This window comes from Copadichromis virginalis, linkage group LG16 (assembly GCF_057382275.1).
Source record: "Copadichromis virginalis isolate Kocher_CV1m ecotype Utaka linkage group LG16, C_Virginalis_male_GT1.1, whole genome shotgun sequence".
NCBI lineage: Eukaryota > Metazoa > Chordata > Actinopteri > Cichliformes > Cichlidae > Copadichromis > Copadichromis virginalis.
The window spans coordinates 34,373,806-34,400,118 of record NC_140633.1 but is presented as its reverse complement, the minus strand read 5'-3'; the positions used below and the strand labels follow the sequence as shown (position 1 = coordinate 34,400,118).

Here is a 26,313-nt window from a genome sequence, read left to right as displayed (position 1 = left end):
CCCGCGTCATTCATACGAAAGCAACAGCGATATTCCACCACTGTTTCACCATAAATAAATAACATCACTGTAACCAAAGATAATGCAGCACTTGATCCTTTTATTGATTTCACACAGATACATACAGGTCATTCCCTAAAAAAGGGAAATGTACTATTAACATTCTATTACATGTATGTGATTATTACAGATGTAATTCATATTTCAGAGTAGTAATTGTAAATTACTTCGTGTAATCAAGATGAGAGACCACGGCTATAAAAGCGAAGGTGGATTTGGGAAGTCTGTCGCAGTCATATCCTGTCCGTTTACGCGAGCAACCCATTGCGGAAGGTGCAAGATTGATAAGGAGAGTCCTCAGAATTCAGCGTATATTGCGGGACAGACAGGATCCTTTAGCTCAGCGCGACAGTGTGCTCATAGAGAGATATCGATTTTCCCGTGAGGGTATTATTCACTTAACCAACTTGTTGACGAGGGGGTGCAGGACCACCACCTGTCTTTTTTTTTGCTCTGCCCTTTTCTTGGTTGCTGTTATGAACAAACAAACAGAGTATTCCAGGGTCTCTTTCCAAGAGACGACAAGCAATATAAGTGATAAATATTACCATTCTGTAGAATATTCTTATATTTCACTTTTACTTGTTCCCATGTTCTAGTGGGTCCTGTTGTGGCTCTAATGTGAAAGGGGATATAATATAACATATTATAATATAATATAATGTAATATAATATTGGATAATATGGTGTGATATGATAAATCTACCCTACCGCCTACTGGTGTTAGCCAGAGGGGCCGATGGCGCAATATGGCAGCCTGGCTTCTGTCAGTCTGCCCCAGGGCAGCTGTGGCTACAACCGTAGCTGCCTCCACCAGTGTGTGAATGTGAGAGTGAATGAATAGTGGCATTGTAAAGCGCTTTGGGTGCCTTGAAAAGCGCTATATAAATCCACTCCATTATTATTGTTATTATTGAATTACTTACGAGTTTGATTTGTCAGCAACTTTCTGCCAGCCCTCTCTCCTTGCTTTTGCAGCCTTTGCAGTGTTCCCTTGCGTTTTAATTAAACTCTGAAACTCCTGAAATCCCTCACTCAAGAGTTCTTGCTCTGCTGCCGAAAAATACCGAGCGCGCTCCTTCGACATTTTCGCCGACCAATCAAAGGGTTGCCGATCAATGTTTCTACTATCGATGCGTAGCCCCTGTTGGGCCACCCAGTGATCTCACATTACTTCATCCAGCTATACTAATCGTCAACAACAGGTGTGTTCGGGGAACCGGAATAGCGAGCTCAGAGTTAGCGCAATGATTTGGTCTTGGATGTTTCATTTGATCTTGGATGTAGTAAGCGACGTACGAAGCACAGGGCCCTGGGCATCCCTCTGTAGACTCCACCAGTGCTCATAATAAACAAAGTGTGTTTGTGCGTCTCCTGCTGTAGCTACAATCACAAGACTGTCGGAGTCCTGAGAAGTAGACAGCACTGTGTGGACATTTTAGTTTTTTGTTTGTTTGGGGTTTTTTTTGGGGGGGGGGCCTAAATTCCCTGTTTGGTTAAGAAATAATCCTCTCTACATTCATTTACCTTTTGGATGGTTGGAATTGGAAAGGTTGTTGATGTGAAAACAACATGTAAATTACCACAGTGAGCTGCATCCAGAGTATATACAGGGCATCCACAGCATTAGGACAAACTCAGGCCTCGGTCACACACACCTGTTCAGAAAAATAGTATCCCCTGATTGGTTGGAGAGTGGTTGCTGGGCATTGCTAGGTGAAATTGGTTGCAAACAGGTACGTGGTGCTGCGAGAAAAACTTCCTTGGAATTTCTTTGATCACTAGCAGGTTGCTGGGTTTAGCTGCAACAGTTTGGCTGGAAGATGCTGACTTGTCTGCAAACACTGGATAGTCAGGCAGTGCTTGCAGATAAGCTGATTAACCTGCAGGTGACGCAGGGCAATCACAAGGAGGTTTTTCTTAACTTGCTTTCCACCAAGGGAGGCCCCTTTAAAGTTTACATATATCTAACTGAGTCCGAGATTGATGTCTTGGGTTTTTTGCAGTTTCTCTGAGCGTTACATTGTTCCGACCTTGGTGATAAATTAGTTGGGACGTTCAGTCCTAGGAAGACTGGCAGCTGTCCTGATGTTTTCCACTCATGAACAATCCTTCTCACTGGAGAATGATGGACTTCAAATTGTTTGGAAAGAACCTTATAACCCTTTGCAGAACTGATTGGGCATCACTGCTGATGTCTGTCGTCCTCAGCATTCTGCTACCATACACCTACTTCTGCATTTTGGCTTGATTACTGTTCAATAAATGACTCTGTGTCATATGTCTTGTGCTTTTGTTCATCTCAGGTTGTTTTTATTTCATTTTTAGACCTGATAAGAATTACAGATGAGTTTCATTATGTCTTTTATGACTTTGTCTGTCTATGGACAGTCCAGTACAGTCTATGGATGCAGCCTGCTTATCAAGCTAGCCAGCATTAGATCTCGTAACTAAACGTGTAACGGTGTAAACTTCTGTTTTTTATGTGCAGTCTTTTTAGGGTTTTATGAGGACTGACTCACTGTAGGTTGGTACTGTATACCAGCTAAATTTTTCAGACCCTAAAAATGCCATTTACTGGAGAATGACCATTTTTGGTGGTACAAATCAGTGCAAATATAAGCCTTAATTATAAGCCTTATAAGCCTTAATTATTAATGAAAAATAAAAGTGTGATTTCATTGTAAATACATGCTGTATATCTTCTGCAGTGTGGGAGCACTCACCTCATCCAAACAGCGTTCGTACTGCTTCCTCTGGTTATCGTTTTCCATCGACAGAGCCGAGTTTTCTGCCTGCAGACACAAAACGCACGCATGCAAACTGCATTAATAATTTCTGAACGCACTCATATAAATAAGAAAATAAACAAAAATATGTAGGATAGAAAATGTGATTAATTATAGAACTATGAGAAACGTTAAAGGTCTTGATGCTGTTTTCTCTGGATGGAGGTGAGTTGTCTATCTAGACAGTACTCTCCCTGAAGCACTTGGATTTGTTGGTTTCACTGGAGAGAGATGGTCGTAAATGAACGATGCCTTAAATTTCAGGCATCCCAACTTAATCCTGCAGACCCTCACTGTGTCTGCGAGGCTGACCTGAGGTACCTCAGCTATAATTCAATTACTGACAGAGGTTCAGGCCCGACACCATTCTGGGAACTCAGCAGGCGACTTTCTACACAAGTGATTATTCTTGTAAATCTGAAAGGCCAGGCCACCTGAGCTGGCTTGTTTTCACTTAGTGTTGTGGGCAACTCCTCGGAACAACAAGTTCACAGAAGATCACAGAAATGGCTGATCACAGGAATGAACAGAGTTCAAAGAAGAACTCGCCCCACACAGATCAACACCACCTGTATCCCTGTGCAGCAGGCAGAGGTAAACAACACAGTATTTCAGCAGCTGAAATGATGCTGATTACTGGCTTCAGGCGTGAGGAAACGGTTTACTTGACTCTTAAAATGAGAACTTTGGAGATTTAAATGTGGGTTAGGTAGCTTTGTCATGTTTTAAACCCTCATTTTCTATTGAAGTCTAAACTGACTAACTTAATAAATAAGACATCCCCCGACTCTTTTGGAAGAGGACTGAGGTCACATTGACCTTTTGTCCTTCACATAGACTGTTAGAGGGATCTGTGACTTTCTGCTCCAAGTGCCTAAATTCCCCGTTTGGTTAAAGCACCTACAGGAAGCCACGCCGGCTAAAGTCAACTTAGAAATGAAGTCCACCCGTCAGACTCGCTGGTCACACCTGGTTTAAAGAACAAGATGGCGATGGACAAAACATCTTGAAGCTTCATAACCACTGAGTGGCATCTTTCATACTGTCTATGAATCCTAGCTAGCCAGCTCTAACTTAGCATCTGTCTGGCATTGGCTGCTGTGTCTTGTGCAGCTTGGCTGTGTCAGTGTGTGTCTTTGTCCTGTCTTCCTCCTCTCGCTCCTAACTGGTCACAGCAGTTGGCCACCCCTCCCTGAGCCTGGTTCATCCAGAGCTTTCTTCCTGTTAAAAGGGAGTTTTTCCTTCCCACTGTCCCCAAGTGCTTGCTCATAGAGGGTCATTTGATTGTTGGGGTTTGCTCTATCTTATTGAAGGTTTTTTTTTTATATATATAATGCAAAGCACCTTGAGATAAGATAGATAAGATAAGATACCTTTATTAGTCCCACGAGTGGGAAATTTCATGTCTGGGCAACTGGGCAACTGTTATTGTGATTTGGCACTATATAAATGAACTGAACTGGACTGAATTGTCATTATACTGATACTTGTGTAAAGTGTAGAAGTAAATTTAAATCTAATTTGATATACAAAGAGGTGTTTACAAAGGTTATAAAGCTAGTGATGTAGCTATTTGGTGGTTACGTGTTTTGATATTTACATGTTTACATGTTTGAATGTTTAGACATGCATGTTCAAACATGTAATAAGTATGTGTTATATCTACCTGGTTGTTTTCCCTGCTTTGATCTGAGTATAAGATTTCCTGGCTTCTGAGAGGCCAGTGAATTATTCATGGGGTGCGGCACACAGGAACTGTGGGTTGTTGTTGCTGTGTGCTGAGAGTAACGCGGCTGCTAAAAAGTTATCCGTCTCCATCTTGCTGTTCCTAATTATTCAGAGAGATTCCGAACCATCTAGTGAACCCTCACGTTACACTTGCATGAAGTATATCTGCTGGTATCGCAGTACATACAGTCCTATGCATGTCTTATAGTGTTTGCAAATACAAGCTGTGCGTTTGTGCGTGTGCAAGTTCTGGTACTGTACTTTGAGTCTTTCAGCCTGTTATGTTATGAGTTCACACTTGCTCTTGCAGTTGCATTACACCATCTTTACAAATGAGCCTGATGGATTAATGTGTCAATGTGTAGATTGCAAGTAAAAAAAAAAGTTTATAGGTGTCAATCAATCTGGCTTGAAATAAATTGTTTTTGCATCTGCGAAACATATTAAACCCCTACAAAGTGATCCTGCATGTACAGATAAATCACTTGCAAAGCTGTAAATGTTTGGCAGCGCGCTTACAGTCGGGCTCCCTCGTCCTTGTTTGTGCACCGTTAACTTGTTCGATCTGCAGAAACCATCACATCAATCAGTGTTTCAGACTTAACTGTCAACTTTCACTGAAAACTCAGACTTGGTGGAGGAGCTGAGCAGTTCAGCAGTTCCCCTCAGTTAGAAGAAAGTCGGTTCACTCTGTTTTTATTATTTATATTCTCACTTTTTGGAGGTTTTCAAAGCAAATATTTTACTTTCTGTGGCGGACTATGTGGAAGGTGCCCAAGTGTGCCATAATGACTGGAAAGTAGTTTGAACCTAAATTGAAAACTCTCTAATGTGCATCTCTCTCTCACTCTTCAGTTTGACATTAAAGTTTAATTACAATGTGGATAAAATAAAGGCAGCCACCATGAAGAAGCAACAGCGTGAAAGCCACAAAAACACACTCCGAATCATCCATTTAGGGTCATCAGAGTAGGCAGGAAAATTGATGCAATTTAAGGTGTTCTTTTATTTTAAAAAACCATCATTAATGACAAACTCGTTATACAGGCTTTGACCAGGTTATTACCAAGGAAAATTAACTTTCACTAAAATATCACTGCAAATCATGCATGGACTGATGCCGGAAATCACTAAACTCATGCTGGATGCAAAATTAGACACACATACTGTACAGTGCTATGAAAAAGTATCCACCAGCATCCTGACTTCTTATTCTTTTGCATATTTGTCACACTTACATGTTTCAGATCACCAAACAAATGTTTATGCCATGCAAAGATTACTTGACTTAATAAAGAAAGCAGTTTAATTTGTTAAAGGAAATAAATTATCCAAACTGTGTGAAAAAGTAATCGCCCCCCTTGTTGGCCTCTATTAGCTGGTTGGGGCACCCTTGGGAGCAAAAACTGTAATCAAGCATTTAATATAACTGGCAACAAGTCTTTCACATCACTGTGGAGGAATTTTTTGCCTGATCTTCTTTGCAGAATTGTTTTATTTCAGCCTCGACCTACATCTGAGGTTTTTCAAGCTCAATTCTTATTTACCTCCAGGGTTTGACTTGGCCACTCAAATTTTGGTTTCAGGCAGACTTCCTGTTTTGTTTCAGATGATTGTCCTGCCTCATAGGCTAAGAGCAGCTGAGCTTCAAGGCAGGAATTTATGGCTGGACGTTCTCCTTCAGAAGAATCATGAATTCAGTAAAAGGCAGAATTCATGGTTCCATCAATTACGGCAAGTCATCCTGAAGCAGCAAAGCAGCCGCAGACCATTACACTACCGCCACCATGTCTGACTGCTGGTATGAGGTTTGAGTCCCATTACAATCCAGATGTAATGGGACTCAAACCTTCCAAAAAGTTAAGCTTTTTCTTGTCAGTCCACAGAATATTTTCTGAAAGTCTTTGGGATCATCAGGATGGTTTTTCCCAAATGTGAGATGAGCCTTTGTGTTATTTATGGTCAGCAGTGATTTTTGTCTTGAACTCTCCCATGGATTCCATTTTTGCAGAGTCTCTTTCTTATTGTTGAATCATGAATTCTGACCTTAACTGAGACATGATAAACCTATGGTTCTTTAATGTTGTATGGGGCGATCGTGGCTCAAGAGTTGGGCGTTCGCCTTGTAATCGGAAGGTTGCCGGTTCGAGCCCCGGCTTGGACAGTCTCGGTCGTTGTGTCCTTGGGCAAGACACTTCACCCGTTGCCTACTGGTGGTGGTGGTCAGAGGGCCCGGTGGCGCCAGTGTCCGGCAGCCTCGCCTCTGTCAGTGCGCCCCAGGGTGGCTGTGGCTACAATGTAGCTTGCCATCACCAGTGTGTGAATGTGTGTGTGAATGGGTGGATGACTGGATATGTAAAGCGCTTTGGGGTCCTTAGGGACTAGTAAAGCGCTATATAAATACAGGCCATTTACCATTTACCATGTTGTTCTGGGTTCTTTTGTGACCTTGACCTCCTGACTCGTTGATGTGCTCTTGGAATAATTTTAGTCAGCCAGTTACTCCTGTGGCCACTTCACCACCAGTCCAAGTTTTCTTCATTTGTAGATAATGGCTCCCACCGTAGTGCAACGGAATCCAACGACTAAGAAATGGTTTTATAACCCTTACCATACTGATAGATGTGTTGCTTTTTCAGATCTTTTTGCCTATTTCAATTTGTCAGACAGCTTCTGTTTAAGTCATTTCTTGATACAACAGGTTTAAAAAAAATTTAAAACTTTGAAAACTGTTAAATTTTAAAAAAGAAAGAAATGTATGATCAGTAACCCCATTAAAAAGAATAATTTGTATCCCTGAAGCAGCAGCAGATTAAATTTCATGAGTATTTCATGGACTGCTGTGAGACTGTGTTGAACAGCCAACAGAACAACACAAGCAAAGCCGAGTGAATTCACTCTTTTTTTTTCTCTGTTTTTCTTCTGTGAGGCTTTTCAGTGGATATAAGCTCCATCAATAATGGCTGCCCGAGATCTCAGCAGATGGCGAGTCCTATGACCTATTCAGCAGGGAAGATGTAACGGGGGGTGGGGGGGTGCATACTGTACATTCACTGGAACACTGACTCCAAATGTTAACTACCCTGGCAGCCTTTTAATTATCACCTCCTGGATATGAATAACTCCTTTGTCTTCTGCAGTTTCTGTGCCCTTAGGACCGCGCTTCAACATAATAGAGCCTCTTTTGTTGTCCTATTCAAAGATGGACAGAGGCCTTACAAAACACGATGTGTGTGCTTGTTTTTCTTCTGCTTTGCTCACTGTTTAAAAAAAATGAAAGCACCATACAGACTTGGATGCTCTGAGCAACATATAATGGCTGTTAATTATCATTTGCAAGCAATTCAATTTACCCCTTAACATCCACCAGGTTACTGGCAAACCATGTAGGGGTAGGGTTATGCCTGCACATTGTCCACATGCTAAAAAAGCATAGTTTCAGAAACTAGAAGATTTATGTGTTAATTTAAAGTCTCGTACATGCCATTGGACAACAAGATTTCCTTCTGAATATGCGAAATAACTGAAAATGCCATACAAAAATGTGACCCTAAATCTAAATCTGAACAGGTAACGTGTAACCTAGTTAATGTAGGGTTCCCATGGGTCATTAAAAAGTCTTAAATTTTGAAATGAAAGGAAATTTTTTAAATAGGTTTTAAATTGGTTAAAAATATTGCTACTGACTATAATTTCTATATATTAGTAAATCCGTATCAAATAAATTTATTTTAGGGTGTAATTACATGGTCTGTAACACTAGGGGGTGCTATACTACTAAAATAGTTCTACTATTACACAATAACCCAGTCGCACTAGAGTAAAACTAGGATGGCAACCACCCTACGACAAGGAAAACTAGATGGTTGATAGTTCAGCACGCTCAAACTCATCATTCTATTACAAGGTGATAGCAAGTTTGCTGGGCTCCCACACTGCAGCAGATTTGTCACTATCGGGAAGAATCTGTGGTTCTGGCTGTAAGTAGTGATTTTATATTTAATGGTAATTTCTTTGGATGTGATTGGACAACAGATTTGCAAAAGATGAAAACAGATAAGTGACAGATAACTGACCAATTTTTCACAGTTAATAATTTATTATCACAAACAAATTGCATGTAATTGCCAGCCTGACAGAACGAACGCATCTTATTGCCATTCGGACTCACCAAAGTCACTGTGAAGATGGCGGCTGACTGTGACTGGTTGCAATACTGGTCTTGTCTTCAAAGCAGCCATTTCAGAGGCAATGAGATCGCAGCTTTGGTAATTCTGGTTGTGCTTCAATTTCCAACCACTGTTTCATCTTGTTTTTATCTGTGAAAACCGCTATTGGTAAAACTCTGGATTTTGTAAAGATCAACAAAACTATTATTTATAACACAAGAAAACCAACGATGCCACTTTTGTCTTTAACTTTATTTATCAGCAGTGCTCATACAAGGACTTAAAAACCTTCAACAATCACAGAGAAACTGAACTGTTTCCATTATTGTCCACAGGCTCTGTGGTGTCCCACATAATGACCCACCCAAACGGTTTACAACACCTAGTTTTAATTGTTTTCAATTAACTATGCACCACCCATCAAATTTAACTTCTTCAGCTCCAGCTGAATATATATAGCACATATATAAATGTGACTTACCTACCAAAATAAAAAAATGTAGCGCCATTATCAAATGGCTTTCCTAAAACAGGAAAATAAGATGAACTAATGCTAATTTTAGGGCCAGCAGCTGCTGGGTATGACAGAAACCCTGCTGACAATTACTGAAAATCCTAAATTCAAGTGACTTTTTCACATTACTTGTGTTTTCTGCCCAGAAGTCAGAAATCCAAAGAAATTAACTTCAGTGTCATGTGAATCTCGTGGTTGCTTTGTTTTATGTTCTATATAATTTAAAGGAGAAATGGATCTGGGTTCTTATGGCGTAAGGTCTTAAGAAGCATTGCTTTCGTTTTCTTTTAATAATGGTGCAGGAACTCTGTGTTAAGAGGCTGACTTGAATAACATAGACATTTAAAAACTATGTGTTTAATGCTCCCTGCTTCTGGGAGATTTGAGTTTTTCTTCTGATTTCTTTAATAATGTAAAGCACCCTAGGCTTCGGCTAACACTTTTACATTTCATCACCACATAATGTTGTCTGACACCTTGTGAATGGCATCTTGAAGCTATAACAGCACAATCGGCTTACCTGCTGTTGACCTCACTGTTTTTGAGAGTGGGAAAAACTAACACATAGTTTATATTCTTAACCGGTCACGGTGAAAGCATTAGGGGTGGCCTACAACCACATAATTTTGCAACCATTAACACCTACTCAATAAACCTTCCTACATAAAGATACAGCAGTCAGTTATGTTCATCCAATGCCACCTGTTTATTTCTAACCATCAAATGTAATATGTTTAATTAAACATATTTCTCAGTCTGACATGGTGAAAGTGAAAAGTTGTGGACGAAGCCTAAGAACTGGACCGTGCAATCCACTTTATTACCTCGAGCGCTCTGAGCCGCTCCAACAGGGGATTGCTGTCCTTTGAATTGTCCTCTAAACCGCCGTCGCCACCACCGGCCTCGGGCGAGGTGGACATCTCTGTTGTTGGTGTGGCAGATGTGGGACCCTCCAGACTGTCCTGTTGCTTCCACATTTCCTCCAGGAGTTTGTCCTGGAAAGCAGAGAGCATATCAAACATGCATGCCTTGGAGTCACAAAGAGATGAAAACTAAATGCTCCATATTCCATAAAGCTCCAGTTATAAGAGCAATAAATCTTGATGAGCTGCACACTGAGAGCTGCAGCCACTGCATAAATAAAGCTGCTCTGCTTCACTTCAAAGATTTATTAAACTTCTATTATTTATGCTAAAATGTGCCAGCTAGTGCTCTAGGCTACTGGATTATGTAGACATTAAAAAGAAGAGGCTCCAAAATGGAGTCTTGGGGAACTCCATACCATTTATCTACACTTAAATTAGACCCACTGTGCTTTTTCCTTTTTGATTGTCTCATATTACCTGTAACTGGGATGGATTTTCATATTAAACATGGCTAAGGTTTAAAATAATAAGGTCAAAGAATGTAGACGTAATCCCTGTGAGACAAAAGCTCAGACGGCACACTGCTCTAAACATTCAGTTTCACACATTTTTTTTCCAATCTTGGCTCTCTATGATGTCATAGAGATGAGATATCTCTATTATGGTCATTTAAGGCACACAGCTTTGGCTATGGGCACAGAAACTCCACCCACATATTGTTTGCGAGTGGCAGCCAATAAGAATAAAGTTGGCATAAAGGGGGAGGGGCTATAATGGATTGTCTGTACTCGTACACGTGTATTTTGGCACTTTTTCTGTGTGCTGTGGACTTTTGTCGACACATGAACGGCATTTTGGACACTGAAAACTGAGCTTTTCACAAACTCCTGCCACAGTGAAGATTTTCAAAGACTCAGTTTCTGCATTTAGACACGAACAAAGTCAGCATCAAAGGTGTGCACCTTTGGGATGCTAGTTTAGCTCAGTGGGTGAGCAGGTATGCCACATGACCACAGTTTGTGCCTTCCATCTCTCTCTCCACTTTCTTCACCACAAATGTGCCCCTAAAAAATAGTCTCCAAAAAAAAGGGCTTTTATCTCCTCTTTTCATGTCAGAATGTGTTATTGTATGTGGACTGGACTGGTCAACGTTTCTTCAAGGTTAGAGTTATATTACCTCCTGTTGCTTTGACATGCTCTTGACAACACTTAAGATGGTTTTTCTGTTTTACTATTTTATTATTATTATGGTATGAATCAGAATACTTTATCGATCCCAGAGAAAATTATGTAATGTAAGGATTATTCTGAACTGTGAATCATGCAAAGCTACTCTAGGAAAGTCAGGAATAAGAACATGTTAGTAGTAAACAGTCCCTATTCTTTAGATGGTATTAGAACAGATTTAGCAGTGAAATAAGTAGCACTTAGCCTTTTTCCCAGTCATGGATCAAGCATAGTCTTAGACTAAATGAAAACTTTCAATTAAACTTCAACTGGGAAAAGTATTTAGTCTGAGATTAGTGATAATCCATGTCAGAGAAAATAATTCCCACACTTTCAGTGGATATAAGTTAAGACCTTAAAAAGAGCTGAGCTGCCTCTGTGATGTTCTCATCATTTTACTGATACTCAGTTACAGAGTAAATGGAGTTTACAACATAGAATATAAAAGTACTGTATGTAGATGTTTGGAGACAGTGGCAGGAAGCAGAGCTGAAGATGCTCAGACTTTCACTGGGATTGACCAGGATGGACAAGTTTGAAATAGATACATCAGAGAGACTCTTTGGTTTTGAGGATTTGGAAAGAAATTTAGAGAGTCAAAGCTGAGATGGTTTGTAGACGTGCAGAGGAGGGATAAAGGATATACTGAACAAAGGATGTTGAATATGGGTCTGACAGGGAGGAGGAAAAGAGGAAGACCTCAGAGGAGGTTCATGAATGTAGTGAAGGAGGGCATGCAGGGGATGCTGTGACACAAAAAGATCCTAGAAATACTGTGGTGACTACTAAAGTGAGCGCTGAGAGAAGAAGATAACATACAATACATGGAGTATATGTAGCAGTGTAGGACATCCTTTTCTTTTTCCCATCACTGTTTTGGTTGATACACACAGTTCAAGCAATCTAAGCTTCATGCATTTTGCACTCTAATGTGTTTTTTGGAGCATCACTCATAGATGATAAACTGCCTGCACATGAGGCTGGCCCTTAATACAATGATGCATCATCTTTCACTTTGCATTATTAGTATAAAACTGCAGAATACAAACATTAAAAAAAGCTTTGACTCAAACAGGAGAAGATGGATCAAAGTATGAAAAGGACAAGATGGATAACGCTGAGATTCCTAATTATGAGACTTGTTTGCATTTGCTATACGGTTCATTAGCTCCTGTGATTTGCACATTTAGCCACACCAACATTACTCATAAACAACATCAAAGCTGAAGATCTGGAGCATGTGTGACTCTGTGTTCCCACAACACAATAAAATTATTGCATTGTGGGGACTTGGATCTATCTGGAGACACAACGCAGACCCCCGCAAGCTAAACTATTGCATCATTATTGGTAGTACCATAAACACGATATTTTTTCATAAACATAAATATCTAAAAAGACTGTGTGGAAAAAGTATTTTAAATGTATTCATTGATCCCTAGTCATATGCAGTTGCATGGATGGATATTCCCATGCGTACAGCAGGTTTTAAAACTATGCATCATCCCAGCAAAGTGTCCATTATTATATATATTTTTTAATACTCCAGCAAGCACATGAAAATGAACCACATCAACCACCCACTTCTACACAAAGCATAAATGTATTATAAACTTGATTAAAAACAAAAAAGGAATTTTAAAGTGAGATCAATAGTGTATCTAAAAGTAAATCACCCCGTGTATTTCATCTATATAGTAAATGAAAAATATCATCTGTTAATTTATTTTCTTGTTAGAGTTCAAGACATTATTGCAAATAATGTTTGTAATTTGTCTGTTTCACATTATTTCAGATTTTTCTGAAACTTCCATACCCGAAAGAAAGAACTTGTGACTGAAAGTGTGTTGGTACCTTGTATGCTTTCATTAGGTCCAGTGGGTCCACCTTGGGCCCTTCCAGTGAGTCCTGGTTCTGTAGTAGCGTTCGCACCGTCTCCTCCATGCTGTGGTTAGGAAGAAAACAAACCTGTTAAAATATAATCTTCTTAATGAGAGATAAATTAATTGCAATTAAGTGTTGCAGGACATGTAAAAGGCTAATTATTATTGTGGATAATTTATATTTTAGAATACATTTTAACCATAGACATTTTATGGCACAGCTGCTGCTCCTCCACATCAATTTGAGCCAGCTGAAGTGGTTCAAGCGCTGCCCGGAACCCCCCAGCCCTCATCCTGGAGGAGACCCAGTGAAAACTAGAGAGATTATACCTCTATGGCTCTCAATTGACTTGGTTTCTTTCCAGAAGTGCTCAAGGAGGCTGCTGAACAGAGGGAGTAAGGTTATATCCCTGCTAGCAGCTCTGTGAAACTCATGACTTAAAATCTAATCTCAGTTTAATGGGAAATAGTTTTTATATCTTGTTCCCTATTACCATTTTCTATGTTATCCTGCTACTGGTTAGAATCAGGGAGCATTGGCCTCTGTGGGCAACTCAGTCTCTGCAGTGCTGTTAAAAAAAACCCTAACTTCTCTGAGATATACATGAGGTGCATTTTGGTGTCTGGGATACAGCTAGACTTTTCAGCCGCTGACACCAAATACCATTTGTTGTGGTGTTTTACATTTTTCACACATGATCGCCAAAAAAGGGCCTAAAGTTTCCCTTTCTCACATGTAGCACAGAGCAGGAAACGCTTCAGACTCTTCTCACAACTGGAAATACTGGACACGGGCACAGGCGGCAACATTATTGATGCCCACCTAAGCCTGCACCTTTCTCACAATGGGGACATGCGTAGAAAAATCCAAGACCCTGGTGAAAGGTTAGGTTTAAGCCTCAAAAATACTTGTTTAGGTTCAGGAAAACATGAAGGTTTAGTTTAAAATGCACAATTTTGCAACATTAACCTCTTCATGTTGAAAAATTGCACTACTCTGAATCAACTGCATTTACATGTGACAACAAGAATTCCTAACCAAGCATCCATTTCATCTAAGTCATTGAACCCGCTCCAGGCAGTGGATTAACCAATAAGACAACTGTTTAGTAACCAAAATTTTCTTAACACATCTCACAGAAACTTGAAGGAAAGTCAGAGACTGATCACTGGATTCATCATCTGGGTACCAGGAAAACTTTAAAAGAACCCAACTGGACCAAAGTGATGGGCCACCTCACTGACAGTAAATGGTAAATGGACTGGTTCTTATATAGTACTGTTAAATTTTACTGGAGTACTCTAAGCATTCACACCCATTCATACCAGCAGTGTTTTTCTGTCTTTTCTATGTGCTTTCTAGCTAATATTCACACAAGGCTTAGTGTCTTGCCCGAGTATACTTTGGCATTCAGACTGGAGCAGCTGTGGATCAAACAACCAATCTTAATCTCTGATTATTAGATGACCTGCTGTACCCCTTAACTCATAATGCCAATACAGCTTATAAAAACAATTTCATTAACACATTTCGGAGACAGACATACTGGAAAAATATAGTTGTTATTACTTTTTGTTCATTCATATATTAAAACTAACCTCAGACTAAGACTCCATCCTCTGTTTAAATTTTGATAATGGGGTTACACCTTAACATTTGGGTCACTGACCAAATTCTCCTTAATCTAAAAGTTAATGATAAGGCAGATAGCGAGTAGAGACATTAACATGTCTGCAATACAATGTAACTTTTCCAGGCTGCTGGACAAAGTAATGAAGTTCACTAATTGGAAGCAAAGGTGTAGAACAGGGAATATGAAGCTGTTACCAGTTGATCTTTAATAGAACATCTCCACACTTTATAATTTATATGTTGGCTGCATGAGAATTTGACATAAGTTGCATAAGCTGCCACTGAGAGGACAGTTTTCCACAACTAATAACAAGACATAATTTTTTAGGTCCTCTACAATATAACATGATGTTAACTTCAAAAAACACAAAAAAAAAGAGAGTATGTTATTAGGGCATTGCTACACAGTTGTAAACACAATTAGTCATTAGGTTTTTCCACTTAGCATTAGCTACTAACTTTCCATTGCAAAGCTAGTGTCCAATTATGGTTCCATCAATCTTGAAAAAACAAAACAAAACACAAGATTGTGCTACAATATAGATTTTCTGCATAATGGATTTTGTTTCCCCCTGTTAATTAAGGTAGATATCCAGCACTTGCATTAGCTACTCACTCAAATGTCTGCTAATTCCTCTTTAAAAAAAAAACCCTACTATATACAGTTGTTTCCTGATTAAAAAATAAATGTCAGATAGCATGTCTTTTGGATTAGTTAATTTTCTTTCCACTTGTTTTTTCTCTTGTTATTTGCTACAGTAACTTTATCTAGCAACACCTCAGTGGTACCCTCTTATACAAATACAGTCCTGTCCATCTAAAAATGAAAAACTAAAGCATACTCTAAAGAGTTGGTGTATTAGCAAGCAGCAATAGCTTTGGCTACTGACTTCCTGGTCCATCTTGTCCTATCAGTCATCAGTACTATCCACAGTCAAACAAAGTAAAAAAAAAAAAAAAGGGGGCACTTGAAGGAATCATTTGTCCTAATTAGCACATTTTGTTTTAAGTCTGTTTTTCTAGCCAAGATGAGCATCCGAGCTAATATGACACGTGAGCAAAGAGGCTAATGCTAGCGAACACTAATCAAATTCAAATTCAAATTCAAATTTTATTTGTCACGTACACAGTCATACACAGTACGATATGTAGTGAAATGCTTGGACAACTGCTCGTGACCTAAAGAAAACAAAAAAGGAAAAGGCTATGAATAAGATAGGAAATAAATATGAAAAATTAAAAAGGGTAAATTTAACTAGGAAGGAATAAAATATAAATTAAGGTTAAAAATGAAATAACTGTACAACACAAATTAGAATGAAGGGTAAATTTAACTGGGAGAATAAGATAAAATATATAAATTAAAGTTGAAAATAAAATAACTGTACAACAAAATACACAATATAGAACTATATAAGAATGTATGAAGAAATATAAATAAATATATACACAATAACAGCAGCATATACACAATAACAGCAGCGTGATTAATCCCTAGCTAAAGCCTTGCTCTACTCTCTACCTCCACTTTGTCTTCCTCTCAGTAACAGAAGGAGCTACCTAGCACCAGCCTAAGACAATAACACCCATCTGTTAGGATAGACCTTGATGACTAACCCAGTAGGAGCCTTGACTATCAAGCTCCACACGATTCTACATAGAGCTAATATGGCGCTGACCAAAAGGCTGAGGCTTCAGAAACAGGAATCTACATACCAATGGGTAAAATCTTTTACATTATGTTTTTTATTTTAGATGAAGTGACATATCTTATCTTCTATCTTATCTTATATCTGGTGGTGTAGCTGTTTTACAAAACTCACTAGTTTGGGGAAAACAAAGGTTCTTAAAGAGCTTTTTGGCTGGTAGCAGCTGACTCATGTGAATCATGAGAGTATCCACAGGCAGGACAAATTAACAATCAATTACTGATTTTCTTTAATGTTTGATTTTATTTCAAGCCATCCATAAAAGCGCTGCTGACATTTCTTCAAAGGGCTTCAGCTATATTTGTGTAGCTTTTGACTGTTATTTTTGTAATTATTTTCCCCTGGAGCTATGTATGCTTGATGGACGCTGACCATGCCTCCGTAATGTCGTACGCAGTGACATTTTGCCCTGTCACTTCCAGGCCAGCCTTTCCCTCTGTTAGATGTGTGCGGCACAGCCATTAGCGCCGGCTGCCGACTGTGAGCACTTCATTGGCATTGCTCTCTTCAGTCACTGCCACTGACCTGAAACAAGCTCAGCTAAAATGAAAACAGCGGGTGGGATGGTGGTGGGAGGGGATGATACTGAATTCGAGCAATCTTTGAGTTTAAAGCCCAGAAAAATGCATTTTAATCTGGATACATGCGGTCTGAGAGGCCAGATGTAAAATGCAGATTCCACTGTATGTTGCTCAACAGCTTCAGCAGACCATCAGTGCTGTAAAGTGTTGGGGGTTAAAATCCTGCCGGTACTACCCACACTGCACTTGTGGTGCTTTAAGTGAAGCACTTTGGATCTTACTGCATCCACCAAATGGAAAATTCAATGAAACATTAAATTCATGAACAACCACACGATGAATGCTCTCTGCAAAATCGACCGTGCTATGAAGCTAAACGCTGCAGTTTGAATGAGTTTGTATAATGACACATGATTATTCTTTTAAAACAAATGGAGTGCTTTTGCTAGGACATCTTATATATATGTACGGTAGTGACTTCCTGGTCATACACGAGTACATTCTGAGGAAGAAATTATTTTTTTACTTTGACATTTTGACAATTATAGATAGTCAGCTAATTCTTTTCACAAAGATATACTGATGTCCTTTGACTATGATTAAACTTAAAGTTCATATTTAAGGAGAAATAAAGTTCAGATCATGTTTCCTAGGGGCTTGTCGATTGGGAAAGACTGGGACTGTTGTGGAGGGTCACACAAATAAGCTAAACTCAGCCTTCCACAACAGTCCCAGCCTGTCATGTGACCACTTAGGAAAATTAATAATCTTCCTGAAACTTGGCTTGTGGACTTGTGTATAAAAGATGGATGAAGATGTCATCCTTTGGTGGTTTTGGACTCGGTATGCTGTCCTGTCAACATGTTAGTTTTCATCTTTCTTAATGGAACTTTTTATAACTGTAATGAGACACTTTTGTGTTATATATTTACATTTTTTATGTGTATTTATTTGAGTTTATTTGAGCTTTTCTTTACTTTTAAGATATTTTCTTAGTGTTTGTGTTTACATCTTTAGTCGCTTTAACACAGGAATTTCCCAAATTTATCTTATCTTCCATTGATTTTCTATGACTTTTCCATTTCATGGAACTGGCGCCTTTCCCAGCTGTCATAGGGCAAGAGGTTGCCAGTCTGTCACTGGCTTGTCAAGGCTCCAGTATTTTCTGTTTTGGTTTATCTTATATAATTAAAAGTGACATAAAATTATACTGGTGACTTATCCAGTTATAACTTCACATCTTTAGGACTTATGGCTTAGTTACAGTACTGCCAGATGTTATGTAGACCGAAATTCATATGCTATGTTTGCTAAGGGTTATTTCACGTATTGGCTTGGCCAGGTATGGCTCAAATATTCCCACACACCTAATATCTAACTGGCAGACTCGTACTGAGTCAGTGCCAGAACATGTGGGTCACACTTGGGCCAGAAAGACATGGTTATAAAGGCATAATCCAATTGTCATAAGACTACATCTGCTCCTCACGAGGTCCACCTGATTCCCATCAAAATTCATGTTGTTTTTACTGCCTCCACTTTCTTCCCAATCGGTCCTCCCTCACGCCACGCTGCATTCCGACTGACCGCTGGTCATTTGAAATGAGGCTAGCTGCACGAGTCATCAGTCCATCGCTGAAGGGAAAGTGGGTCTAAGGATCTCTCTGTGGGCCGTGTTCAAAATATATAATGTGCAGCTGAGTGCTCTCAAAAAAACAAGCACTCGCCCTGTCTGGCTCTGTCATAACGAGCTCTCGTAAATGCCACGCCATCGCAGACTCATCGCTGAGACATCTGACTGTCCAGCAGACCTCATTTCAGAGCTGCTGCCCACCGAGCTCAGGAAACAGGATTGGATTCCTTAAACATATTACTCTGTTTTATTTTCCTGTTTTGTCTTTTCACTCCCAGTCCCTCCGTTTTAAACTGTAGTCAGGGTTGGATTGTTACACTGGATAGACCTTTTCTTTGACAGGAGTCAGTCCATACACCAGAAAGAAGCTCTGGTTTCATTCAGCAGCTGTCGAGGTAGCTGTTCTCACAATCAGCTCCTAAAGAATTTCATTACTCTCGATTTCAGACGTATAATACACCGACTCCTCCTGACGATTACCTCTACAAATCAATCCACAACAGTCACACATAGCATAACAATGAAATACGACCTCTGCATAATAAAAGCCTCAATATCTTCGCCTATTTATTACAGCTGCATTCTTTTGAAACGGCTGATACAAATGTGGTGCTCATTGTTTTGTTGTCTGTTGAAGAAGACTGCATAATAAAAGAGTTCAGCAGAAGACCTATAAGGCTTTTCAATTATCATTTGGATTTAAAGTAGCAAGCCCATATTTACTGGGGGTACAAAGGTCAGAAATTATTGTGACTTCAGATAAATTATCAGACTTAAGCTGCTGTCAAGAGACAGAAATTATTCTGAGAGTTTGAACTGTGCAGAGATTATAATTGTTACACTTCAAAAGATGCTGTGATGTCACCGATTGGTTGTAAAGTTGTCTTCTGGGGCTTCAATTTTAGACCAAGGGTGAATTAGGCAGTAGTGAGGCTCTACTCTTCAGCACGATGCATGATGCAGTGCTTGGATAGTGACCATTAGTCGTACAACACTTTTCAGAATGTATTATGGAATGCTCTTGGGATGGATGGATATTTGACTACTTATCTAGGAAGAATTGGAAGAATCCATTTAAACTGGTTAGTTTCCTAACACAGTCTATAGATTTCCAACAGGGTTGAGATCAAGGATTTGGGAAGGTTATTCCAGAAGCTAAACATTAGCCTGCTTTATCCATTCCAAAACCAGGTTGATGTGTGATATGTGTGTTTGGAATCATTGTCCATTGATTCCTGTTGAAATCATTGGAACACCCAGTTGTGTCCAAGATTCAACTCCAGCTACTGATTGGAGGTGAAGTTTGTGCAATGTGCCAGTACCACATGCAGGATATTGACCAATGCTATGAGGATGCCATGCTAAGTTATTAGCTAATGCTAAAAACAAGAACTTGCTTAGCAACTGTGTGTGACAGTAGTAGTAATTATAAGTAAGCCATATTATTTGTTATTTAATGCCCTTAAAAATCATCCAAACCAGCCAACATGAGAGTACGAAAAACAAAGCAGCTATAGGTGCCTACCTGTGGGTCAAAACAGCCGCGCCCTTAAATTTAAAACATGTTATCGAACACTTAGTCCTTGTACAGTTGTCATAAAAGCGTGAAACTGTCCATAGGCACCAAAATGTTTTCGTCTCAGGTTGTAAACATGTTTATTCTTTCTGTAAAGTTGGACATTTTAAAACGGGGTTCTATGGGGACTGACTCACTGGGCAGTAGAAGAACTGCAGTTTTTGGTACTTGTGCTTCATTTGGCTTCATTCTACAACACCAGAAGTTTATCACTTTATAACAAAGCGTTAAGAATAATTATGGGAGTAAAAACAATCTAAAAATGTTACTTTACACATCTGGATAGATGAAATTGTCTTTTATTATTTCACCATCCACTGACACACATGTGTAGTCATGCATGTGTTTACAGTACGTGTGTCACACTGCTCCAGCAGCCGTGCAGATACTGGTCTTCAGTGACTCTTCCTTCACCCCTCAGATGATGCTGCTGCCGCTTTGTGATGTTTTGCCACAGGCTGCACTTTCCAAAGCCTGACCCTCAGCTATCACGCACAACAATGTATGAATGAATGAATGAATGGCCTACATTCCCCCTTAAGTAATGACCCCTTTCCCTACTTTGGTGCAATACACTCAAGCTCACAGTCTTTATCTTCAGCTCACTGAGTTATCCTGTTAAGTGTGAGTGTGGCATCCTCTCACAGAGGCTCTGTTTGTCAGTCAGCAGCTGGATTACATCGACTACATGATGATGTGTGTGTTATTTAGCAGTTTTGATGCCATGTGAGTTGTTTTATAAAATAGGAGATATAAAAATACAGAAGAATTTAATCAAATATTAGATGGAGTGGAACTTGAAGCTAGCTTTTTTTTTTCTTAACCTAATCAAGTTGTTTTGGTGCCTGAACCTTAAGGAATCCATCGGGATTGTTTCATATTATTGAAAATATTCTTTGTGAAGATGTGTGAACAATAAACTATTCTCAAAAGAAATCATCCCAGAAGATTCTGTGATTCAAACTGCTTTGAGTGAACTGCTTTGTATCTTTATGAAACATCATTTTAAAGGAGGAAAAATAAAAACTGTCCCAGCTGATGCTCAGCCAAATCATCCTGATTTGGAGTTAGCTTTTTCAGGTATTGATCGATGTACTAGCATGAAATTGAAGCTGTTTAGATATTTTGAAAATATCTCATAAAGATGTTTTTGTAAATAAAAGATGAGACTGAAAATATCCTGCAGAGCTTTAGCAGCTCAGCTTAAAGAGGCTGCAAAATTAGTGTAATGAACAGAACACTGAGAGGCAGGATTTATTTCAAAACACTGCATTGGATGAGACGTGTAACAAGATAAAAAAAAGACTGAATAAAGCTGTTTTTAAAACCCTGACATTTAGTGAATGCTTCATTTGTTATTTTCTGATTTTAAGAATTATTTATTTCTTTTTATAATTTTTAACTGCCTGACACTTTGCTATCCATCAGGGACAGAGAGAGAGTGAAAAAATGGCTAATATCTTCTGTAATTTTCCTAAATATTGGGCAGCAGATCAAATATCTTCTGCTTGGCAGGGGAGGGAATTAACTTACGGTCACAAATATTGGAGGCCTAATCTCACACCTCGCTGAGCATATGCAGATCGAACTCGGATGACGGGGCACCGTCAGTAGCCTAACAGTTGGCTGGACATAATGCTTGGTTATTATTTCCCCTTTATCAGATGCCAGGAGGGGAGATCAATAAGTGGACATGAGTTTGAGTTTTTAGTGTGGGGCACTCCATTAAAACTGAGTAGATTCTTCTCATTTCAAAGACGACCTGCGGTGGGCTCTTACCTTAATGAAACCGCTGGACGACACCGCAGAAGCCCAGCGGTTTGTCACATCGGGCTGTGGCGAGCATTGATGGATATGCTTTAGATTGTTTGCATCCCAACTGGACAGTTTTTTATGGGCTGTGGCCAATGGATTTTAATAAACTGAGGTATGAGGTGCGATGTTAGAGGGGAAACTTTTTGAAAAGTTTAAAAAAGAAAACTTCATGCAACCCTAAGTGACATACTGGCTTGTTATGTGGTGATGTAATGGCACTGAAGTAATTACACTGTAATGTAATATAATAAAGGTGTAGATGATTAATGGGTCTAATTGTCTACACCTAGCTCTGGATACTGACTGGTGGCATTTGAATGCAGCACTGTTGGTCACATGTGCAGTTCCTCTAAAAAAAAAATCTTGAAAAAACAAGCTAGCTTCTGTTAGCCAGATAAGCAGTAGGCAATATATGGATGTAATGATGTTGCTGTCAAGACCACCACATTTGGGCCTATTCAGGCCTACTTTTGGCTCTCCCAAAAGTCATGAGCCGTGCTCGATATGGGTCATGACAGCTGTTGGATGAGCCAGATGTGGTCAAAAGTCATGACGTGGTTTCAAATTGAAGCAGTAGTGGCTCAGATGTTACAACACTTCAGATACTTAGACAATACAATGTGGAACTGTGGCTGGATTAAGACAGCCATATTTATCCTGAGTCATATCCATCCATCCATCCATCCATCCATCCATCCATCACTTGTCTAAAGTCAGAAGGTGGTGGCAACAGGCTAAGCAGAGTATTCCAGACTTCTTTCTTCCATGCAAAAACTTTAGAGTTGCTCCAGGAGGATGAATACAAACAGACAAAATAAGTTTCTTCTGTAGGGTTGCTGGGCTCAGTCTTAGAGATAGGGTGAGCCTTGGAGATCCAGATGGCTCTCAGAGCAGAACTGGTGTTTCTTTGTGTCAGCTGAGGTGGTTTGGTCATCTGGTATGCGGCTGCCTCTGGGAGGAGACGCCAGAGTCAACAAATGGTCAGTGATTAGTTTTTTGGGGGCTAGATGTGGCCCAAAATGTCACATCATACCTGAAAGCTATGGCTAAGTTGAGACAGCCACATATGATATGATAGCAGATAAATTTAGGCACAGTGTGGAATACTTATGGCACTGAAAGAGCGGTTGCACTGCTAGTAAATGTTATATGAACAGCCTATGGCAGAGGCAGCTGCATTTACCATGAGTGAACACTGTCAACCAAACCCAAATGGAGCCCAAAGAAGACTGCAAAGTGGGACGTTTGGGGCAAACCATTATTGCAATCTCTGGTGAGACAGTCCCCACAAAGCCACGTCATAGTTTGTGTAGTCCATAAGCCCTCTTAGACTCTCACACAGTCTCCATACACTTTGTGCATCTCCCTCAAAAACATTCATAAACAGTCTTAGGAGAGGATGTAGTGTGAGTGCAGCGTGATGACTGTGCTACCTGGAGAAGTGTTGCTGCAGTGTCACCATCTGCCGCCCACCCAGCTGAGGCTTCGCCCTCTCCCTTCTCTCCACACCCAGATGTTGTTTGTTCTCCAGCTGGGGATTATTATCACGGATCAGTCTTGATGGTGTAGCTGCAGGGCAAAGGAGTAAACACAGTTAGCTTGTTGTTAATCTCACATACTATAATCCCACTGAACATCAACCCCCCCCCCCCATTTCTCCTTTGTTCAGCTTACACACTGTAGTTTTAAATTATTCATCCCTGTTTGCCCCACAGCTGATAGGTTGTGAGCTGGACTTCCTACTCATGACATTTAAAACAGGGCCTCGGGGTAATCTGTCATGTCAAACCCATGTACTGTGCATGTTGAAAAAAGAAGAAGAAAAAGCATGTTGTCATGGTAGCAAAAGTTCAGGTGTTGTAAATATTATAATGACTATAATACCTCATGGCTGCTCCTTTGGGTGTTTACCTGTCTGGATGGTATTCAAATGAAAAAAAGCTGCTGGCCGGGAGAATTTAACACTTACAGTAAGCGTGGCCAATATTCGTGTCAGCAGCACTCATAGCTCTAATAAACCTGGCATAAATAAGTGGATTTCCAGTTTGTTTGTTTGTCTCGTTTTGCATCAACTTCATGGGAATTTTCCATCTAGAAAAGTTCATTTCTTCTTTAGTGTCAGTCAGTCTAAGCAGCCATATGAGGAAGCTAAGCATAATGATAACAGTTTCCAGGCTATTACAGAAATAATCAGTTTGGCTGAGTGGGTTTATTTCTATTTTTCTGCATGAGTGGAAGCCTCAAGCCACAGGTTTGGCTCACTGTGACTCACTTTACCAATCAGACTGCATCAGCAGTCCTCCACCATGCAGTGCTGCAGTGCAGAAGAGAATCCAGCAGAAGAATATGGACATGCATGAGGCATCATCGCCCTGAATATTTAGATTCACACGTTTGTTAGCATTCCAATAAAAACATGGAAGAAGAAGAGTAATGCAGGGTGTTATTAATATGTTTCTGCACATAAATGTTCATGCCTTTTTTTACCTGACCCGTGTCGTGTGCACTGATATGTGCCCATCTACATTAAATGGAGATTTTTTCACTTTTAAAGGGTGGTTTGTTAAGTTTGCTTGAATTCAATTCAGTTTTATTTATAAAGCAAAAATTCAGAAGAAAGGTCACATCAAGGTGCTTTACGTTGCAAAGTGAAGACACTAAAATATCAGAGAGGAAACATCACCAAGCAGCAGGTTTTCCTTCCTCATGAGCAGCATTTAGTGAGTGCGGGGAGGAAGAACTCCCCTTTAGCAGGAAGAGGGGAGAGGGGGGGTGAAGGGATCCTGTGCCAGGAAACCAGTGATCGAGCGAGAACAATGCCAGAAGCTCGTTGATGGCTACCAAAAGTATCTGGTCAAGGTGCAATGTGCTGAAGTTTAACCAAATATTAGTGGGCAATTATCATTTAGAGAAAATCCTACATATATTCAAAGTTGTGCACCCAATTCTCGTCTTTCAAAGTCATTAAAGATGTTTGCTGCACAATCATTCCAGCCTGGAAAAAGCCCCAAATTACTATTCATGCCCACGATGAGTGGATAAAGACTTCCGACCACAACTGTAACAAAGCAGATGTGTCGAATTGTTAAAATGGAAAAATCGAATGTGTGTTTTAGAAACACATCAAACACATCTATCAGCTAAAGTGAGTTTGTGCTTTTCTTTTTGTAAAGTCTCAAAATGTCCTGTGTGGAAAAGATTTATACAAGCGGACAAAAGCATAAGAGCACTGCCTCCATTAAAACTGCAGACTTTTAGAGAATCAGAATGTGAGTCAAAACAGGGCCACTACAAAAGGTCAAAAAACTAATGGCTCTCCTCTAATTATTCCTCCCATTAGTGTTGTTCTTTTAAAGAATGAATTGCAGTCACAGTTTGTTTTTCCTGTAGCCAGCAGGAGCTTGTAAAATCAGAGAATAAAGATGGAGGGTTTTCACTGTTTTCATACAAAGTCAGGGACAAACCCATTAAAGCATGCGAAGGAGGAACTGGTCTTAAGTGAACTAATATGACGGGACTGGTCTCTTAAAATGTTAATCAAGGTTTTTCAGGCCTTCGGGATATAAATCAGCATTTGAGGGAAACTGGCAAACATGGTGAAGTTTGACTCAAGGCTGCCATCTAGTGGTGATTGCTGAGTGGATGCGCAGCAGGATAACTGAGGTTTGAAATGTTTCAGGACATTTAGGCCAAAGACTTGAAAAAATGTTGTTGCTGAAAGAATCACATGGAGGACAACTTTCTCTTCTTTATTTTCTTAAAGAAGAATGGGAATATAAATTTCTTCTGACACAAAATCCAAAGGAAACAGTCCTAAAATCTCTTTTTGATTTACAGTTTAGCTGTTGTGATTTACTTTACATACAGTACTGCGCAAAAGTCTTGACCCATCCCTCATTTCTTTATCTTGTGCGCCCAAGTCCTCTTGAGCAACAATTTTTCAGGTTTCAGAAGCTCTTTCAAAGATTGTTTGTTTGTTTGTTCGTTTCTTTTCTTTTTTAGTTTCAGTTTGATTGACAACAGCTTTACAGCACAACTTTAAAATTATTGAAGCACTGTGGGATCATCCTGACAGACAACAGAATAAAAAGCTGAAACATCCAAAGAAGACCTTTGAATTTCCTTCGAGAAGCCTGGAAAACTATTCCTGAGGACTGCTCAAACGTATTTCTTGTTTTTGCATATTTAAA

At 39.7% G+C, this 26,313-nt stretch overlaps 1 protein-coding gene across 3 annotated transcripts in view; it reads right to left on the bottom strand.

Moving 5' to 3' along the window:
- Nucleotides 1–26,313, bottom strand: part of LOC146691215 (nck-associated protein 5-like) — a 99,667-nt gene that overhangs the window by 56,858 nt on the left and 16,496 nt on the right. For all 3 annotated transcript variants that reach the window (XM_085434520.1, XM_085434521.1, XM_085434522.1), the window contains exons 2-5: nucleotides 23,557–23,692; nucleotides 13,208–13,298; nucleotides 10,085–10,255; nucleotides 2,787–2,855 (exon numbers count right to left, since the gene is read on the bottom strand). In XM_085434520.1, the coding sequence (XP_085290646.1) occupies nucleotides 2,787–2,855; nucleotides 10,085–10,255; nucleotides 13,208–13,298; nucleotides 23,557–23,585 (360 nt within the window). In that variant the 5' untranslated portion in view covers nucleotides 23,586–23,692. The remainder of the gene's footprint in view (nucleotides 1–2,786; nucleotides 2,856–10,084; nucleotides 10,256–13,207; nucleotides 13,299–23,556; nucleotides 23,693–26,313) is intronic.